General features: G+C 38.7%; 1 protein-coding gene across 1 annotated transcript in view; it reads left to right on the top strand.

The window, feature by feature from the left end:
• Positions 1-4,003: 4,003 nt before the first annotated feature.
• The window catches only part of PPP3CA (protein phosphatase 3, catalytic subunit, alpha isozyme), a 110,143-nt gene continuing 107,504 nt past the window's right edge, over positions 4,004-6,642 (top strand). Inside the window, exon 1 of the mRNA XM_010003180.1 lies at positions 4,004-4,070. Coding sequence (XP_010001482.1) covers positions 4,004-4,070 — 67 coding nt within the window. The remainder of the gene's footprint in view (positions 4,071-6,642) is intronic.

The following is a 6,642-nucleotide window of genomic DNA, read 5'->3' on the forward strand; positions in this document are numbered from 1 at the left end:
GAAAATTAGTTCTTTGAGCCTTTTGAAGAAGAACAAGTTGTCATTGGGAGTGGGTTCCTGCAATATACTGGAGGAGTTCCATTCTTTTCATTGGGAGTGAGAGGCATCATTGTTTACAGGGCCCGTGGAGGGCTTGTGTACCCTTCTCCTTCTCCTTGTGCCCTTTCTGAAAACGAAGGGCTGAATTTTCCTATGAAATGTTCTAGTTTGGACTGGGGTATTAGTTTGTACTGGCAAGCAGTATCTCTGGTACCAGGCACAATGAAACCAATTATCCTGAGCATGTACAGGGTTGATTAGTTCCAGAAGTCAGTAATTTAAACTCTCTTTGGATGTTGTTGATTTGTTTGGGTTGTTTGTGTTTTGTTTGTTGTTTTTTTTTAACATATGACTCTCTGTAACATGATGTGTATGTCCCTAAATCCTAAGACAAAGTCAATCCATTTTGTGAAGACTGTTGTTAGCTACCTCTAAACTCCAGGGGAAAAATAGTATATAAAAAAAAGACTAGTACATTTTAATGTTGTTATTTTTCCAGGTATATGACCTGACCCCTAAACAAAAAAGGGCCATAATTGGATTCGTAATAGATGGAACCTGCCACAAATTGGTTTTCTTATATAATCAAATGCCTGTGTTTCTTGTCTGTTGACTATGGCTGAACAAGCAGAATTCAGTTTTAGTGCAACTGAGATATGATGTTTTTTACACTAATATGTGTAGAGCTTGGCCATTCCTCAGCATAAACGAGTATGAGTCAGTGTAGATTCACTTGTGCACACATATGCTGATTTAAAACTTCTGACAAAGGCAAAAGACAAAAACAGGCAAAGCTGTTCTGGAGTGAAAAAACCCCACACAACCAAACAACAAATAAAACAACCCCCCCAAACCCCAAACTGCTCTTTCCACTACTTTTTAAGGTTAATTTGGCTCCTGCTGCAATTAGTCCATACATATATCTGTAAGACTTTACTCATTAATTTATATAGCTTTAGCCTTGTCTGACTGACTTATGAAGTGCTTGTGTAGATCTACTACTTACTGCATGTCTCACGACCAGCAAAATAACAAACCAGATTAACATTTACAGATCAGCATGATTTTTTTAAAATTTATTTCACATGGAGTAGTTCAGACATTAATATTTTAAATGTTCTTTACATCCTGGTGTTTATTGGCTTAGTTAAGGTGTTTGGGTTTATTGACGTTTGCTTCCACCAAGGTTTACTTTTTAAAACTTACATGATTTTAAGATACTATTTGCAAGTCCTTTGCTCAGAATTAGCAGCTTAGGGCCTGCAAGATTCAAGCAGGAAAGTACCGAGTTCTGTTAATGTCCCTAGTCCCTTGTTGTTGCCCTGTTGGCTGCAGGCTCTTTGGTCAAGGTACCAATTGCTAGATGCCAAAAAGTCCTAAATTTGGAATGTAAGATTTCTACCCACCCCTGCAAAGATTGCCTTGTAATGCTAGCAGGAATTTCCATTTCCCCTGCCTGGTGAGTAGCTTCTTGACTTTCATGTAGCAGCAGGAGGTGAGCTGGTGTTTCTTGTTCTGGGAAGCAACTTCTGCAGGCAGACATTGAAGCAGAGCAACTTTGTCGTGTAACTTTTAGGCAGTGCTTGACAACAGAGCATCTGCAGACAAACTTGGCTTTACCTGCACTTTGTCATCTCTCCTTGTACGCGTGGTTTTAACAAATTTGTATGACTGATGACAGACTGTGCACAGCAGCTAGTTTTTGGAAGCTAAATCTTTATTGTATTTAAACCATGTCCTGATGGAGCAACTTTGAAAAGGAAAGGATGTGTGCTTTTCTCTCCTTTGGCATGTCACTGGACACTTTGAGGCACTCAAAGCTAAGCTGATTTTTGACCAAACTTGATAACAGTACCTCATTAAACTCAGAAAGGTATAAGGGGGTCTTAACTAAGACTTCAGTTTCTAGGTGAGGAATTGTCTGTGGTGCCCCTTTCAGTTGTGTTATCAGATTAGAGACTGAAATTTGGTGGTGTCATCTGACTGAAGTAGATCGAATGAGAAAGTCAGAAGAAAATGGTGCCATACATCTGTATTGACACCTGAAGGTTATTCAGGTCCTAGAATTGATTGTCTTTTCTCCCCAGTAGATTGATATAATTTCACATGTGATCACTTACTAATTGTTTCCAATTAGGAACAATAGTGAAGTCTTACTGTAGAAGAGACATGATCGATCAGTCAAGTATTTTGGAGGATGGAGGAGTGTGCCTGATTCCTTATCTAACTCTTGGAAGACCTTTGGTATTTTCCATTGCTACAGGGTTGGTTCCCCCCCCCCAACTTTGTTTTCTCCAAATGAATTGTTCCTATAAAGGAATTTAAACTCTGGATAATTATTGTTCCAAAAGCTAATAAAAACAAAGCTCAACAGTATGCAGTTGGAGGCCTATGGAAAAACTTGGGTGTAACACACCAAGTAGAAAAACAAACTTTGCTGATGAGGCCAGGAAGCTACGATCACATTTTCCAGTTTCAACTGTATGTGTTGGTCCTAACTGGGAATGTTTCCTGTTAAACTGAGTTTTTCCTCTCTATTTTATTTTTCAGTTGTTTTTTTATCCACAAACTGGACAGGAGGGGATAATAAATGTCGAAGATACTTGCAAATGATCTTGAACACAGGGAAAGGATATATTTTTGTAATATTTTATAGGGACAAATGTTGCTTTGTGCTCTATAAGACTGGTAGGATTTATTTGCTTATTCCACTAGTTGGCCAAAAGATACTTTTGGGATACTGTTAGTAAATAACCACATACCCTACAATTTCACATCTCAGAGCTGTTTTTTATGTTTGGTTTTTTTCATGCAACTTTTAAAGTGTACCCTTGTTCCATTTCCATTCCTTACCTCTTCTTAGGTTTTCAGGGTGTGGTCTGTGATGTGTGTGTTTTCTGTAAATGTTCTTGAAAAGTTTTACTGTAATGTTTTTTTCAGGTTTTTTTTTAGGTGCTGAAAAACCTTTTTGTTGCTGGTTGTTTGATAAAGATGGAAGATTAGTTAGATTTGGCTGGTTATGATAATACAAATTCATATGTGTTACTGATATCAATGCTTTAATTTCTTGTACAAGAGTTCAGGGCAGTTGGGATGGCTACGTGTCCATTAGTTCACCAGATGAAAATCAAACCACCAAGGGAATTTCATGTGGTTTTTTTGAGCCCAGAAACATTTTGAAGAACTCCTTTATGTAAATTCCTCTTTAAGGTTTTTAAGGTTTCCTTTGGTGAATCTAAAGAACATAAACTCCTATATTACTGGGTGGTTTTGGTTGTTTTTTGTTTTTTTTTTTGTTGTGTGGTTGTGTTTTTTTGTTGTTGTTGTTTGTTTTGTTTTGCATTTTTTGTGGGTTTGGGTTTTTTGTGTTGGTTTAGTGGTTTTTTTTTAATGGATTTTTTTCTGTGTATGGTCACTTAGGGTGTGATAGATACTTATAGCAGCTGAGGGAGAGGAGGTAGAGAAATCAGGAATAAAGTTAAGCCTGGGGAGAAGGGACGGGTGGGGGAAAGGTGTTTGAAGATGTAGTTTTTATTTTCTCATTATCATGCTCTTATATTCATTGGTAATAAATTTATTTCCCCAAGTTGAGTCTGTTTTGCCCATGTTGGTAACTGGTAAGTAATCTCCCTGTCCTTATCCTGACCCATGACCCTTCTGTTACATTTTCTCACCCCTGCTGAGGGAGGGGAGCTGTAGAGAGGTATTTGTGAGCACCTGGCATCCAGCCAGGGTCAACCCACCACACCTCAGCTGGATAATTCAACAGAAATGATGGAATTACAGCCTTGTTCTGTGGTTCCAAGTTAACTGTGATTTTCAGTGCCCTTTCTCTTTGCTGTGCTACTCAGCTCTTTGCAAAAAGATCCCTCTATGCTCACTGAAGTGGTGGAGGTAGCTGAGACAAGATCATCTTGTAAAAAACATATCTCCATTATTGAGAGGTGAGACTTGTTACTGCGCAATGTACAGTCCTGGCTTCACAGCCTGTTGCATTCAGCCTTCTGTGACATACCAAACTGCTACAAAGGGTGAGATTTAAACTTTCCCTTGCAAGTTTGAGGCTCAAATCCTGCAGAAGCATTTTGTGTAAAGAATTTGCTTCCCTTAGCTACGTGAGGACTGCTTGCAGTGTGCTCAGATGGGTTTGCCTGCAGTGGAGCATTTTATGTGAGGAATGAAGGAGTGAAGTGTATTGGCTAGAAGGCCACATCAAGTACCTTAGCATTTGGAAGTAACTTGGCAATATGTTGAAGACACCACACAGTTGACATAGCCCTTCCTTTTACGACATAGCCCTACCTTCCTCACGTAGCTTATGTCTAAAGTTAGGTGAGCTTCTCTGAGGCAATTCTTTGTTGTTGTGTTCTCCAGTTATGATTGAAATGTCAGCGGTTATTAAAAATACTCATCAGAGCTGGGGTATTTGATGACGTGTCTTTTGTTAATTTATTTTATTTTGAGCCTTCATACATCAAGGAATTATGCTAGCAAGGCTCATCTCAGTCTTTTGTGAAGCAGTTTCCTTGCCAACCTGTAGTACCTTCTGCTGATGATACCAAGGACTAGAATTTGTTAATGTCTTCAACAGCATTTAAGCAGCTATGTTGTGGTGAGTTCTGCTGCCCCTAACTGTTCTTTGAGAAAGATGCTCCCCTCAACATGTTACATGAGGAGGAGTCAGTGATCTTGGATAAATACCATTTTTACCACAACTGACTGTGAAATCTATTGGTAATGATTATTTCTGGGTTGCAGGTATTATTACCCTTTCTTAAGTGGCCTGTTTTCCATGCTGCCAGCTGAGATAACTGTCAAAGGAACTCCTTTCTGTTTTCACTCTACACTTGGAATATATGGGCGTTGTTGAGGAATAACTGTCTTGTCTGCTGATTTGGTCCACAGGTGCTGCTACTCTAAGGTGATTTCATGCAAAGGCACCTTCTTTTTGATGAACTGTTTCTTTATGCAGCATTGACTAACACACCCACTGGAGCCCTCAGCTTTCTGTGAAGCTGCATACCTTGTTCTTCATTTAATTATGTCTTTAAACAAATACAGCTGTGAGTACTTCTGATGGCCATGGGGAAAAATTTATGCTAAATTTCTATAGGAATCCTCACAGTTTCTTTCTATTTTATATTGTAGATTTATTTTCCAGATTACAGTCTTAAACGCTTTCACCATCCAGTGATTTATCAAAATCAGTCCTCAAATACGTCATGTCTTAAAATGGCAGATGAAAACTTGATCTTTTAGAAAGGGGTTGCTAATTCCAGTGATGTTTCAGAACCAGGAGTAGCTTCCAGGCAGGTTTTGCATTACATGTGCCTACTGTAATGGCAGGAGCTAGTGTGAAATGGAACTTGATAGTTTGCATTAGAAAACATCAGAACATGAGTCCCACTTTTAGTTCCACTAAGAAAAATTCGGTTTGAGTCTTACGCTGTCATAAAAACAGTTGGATTAGTCTTTTTACCAGGTAGAGACACATTTTTCAGTCTAAAATTCAGAGGGACAAAAAAAAAACAACTAGTAAGAACTTGCATTGTTATGTATGCTAGAGTATAAATTCTTATATTGAGAATAAGTTTTTTTCTTCTATAAAGCTCACTCTTCTGTCTGCTACTCCTAAAAAATACCTGCTAAGACAAAAAAGTTTAGGTTAAAATAATCCCAGTGATCCAATGAATTTACATGGTGAGTTTGTTGCCGGATAAATTGCCCATGGAAAGGTTCATCCACATGCTGCCTGAGGAAATCCATGGAGGGGGATGTTTGTCATGCAAGAACTCCATGTCCTGTGTGGCTGAGTGTTTTTGGCAGCATCCTTTGCCTTTCCCACTGCTTTGGTGAGCCCTGTGCTGCCTCTGCAGCTTCACTCAGTTCCCCTCACCAGCTGTGGATGGCAGTGACTCATCCTCTTGTTCCTGTCTGTCACCTGAAGTAAGTCGTGTTCCTGAAAAAAAAAAGAAGAAAAAAATAATCTTTTCTTCCTTTTTAGTTCCTAGTAGCCTGGTAAGCCAGAAATTTTTAGGCAACTGTATAGGAACACATTCAGAATTATGTAGAGTTCAACTATGGCCATTACGTGTAAAAGTTGATCTTGGGCTGCTTCTTTATGTACTGGACCATAGTTTTGGTCAGACACAGCATAGTACAGAAATGCAGAACTCTGATCAGTAGTAAGTGCTCCAGTATGGATGTTGTTATTTTTCAGCAAGAATTCCCAAGAATATGCCATGTGTTGAACCACATTGTAAAACAGGGGTAGGCTTTCAAAGTCAGCCTGCAAAAGTGTTAGTTAGCTATTAAAAATGTTCCTGGCATTCAAAAATTCAGTTTTGTTGGAGATTCTGAGATGACAGGAAAATTTTGTGTACGAAGTCTGAGTGCTGTCAGTATGTAGATGTAAAAAAATAAAGCTGCAGTGTGACCTGACTTTTTTTGTACGTTTAGCATAAATCTTGACCCAAATAACTTATGCTTTAGCCACTTCTATAGTGCAAATGTTTCCCAAAAAGCAGAATGGCAAATTGCCATCAGACAAGTGCAGTGCAATGCATTGGGTTGTTGAGATGATGATAATTATAGGTGTGTTTT

This window comes from Chaetura pelagica, unplaced genomic scaffold (assembly GCF_000747805.2).
Source record: "Chaetura pelagica isolate M959 unplaced genomic scaffold, ChaPel_1.0 scaffold188, whole genome shotgun sequence".
NCBI classification, from domain to species: Eukaryota; Metazoa; Chordata; class Aves; order Apodiformes; family Apodidae; genus Chaetura; species Chaetura pelagica.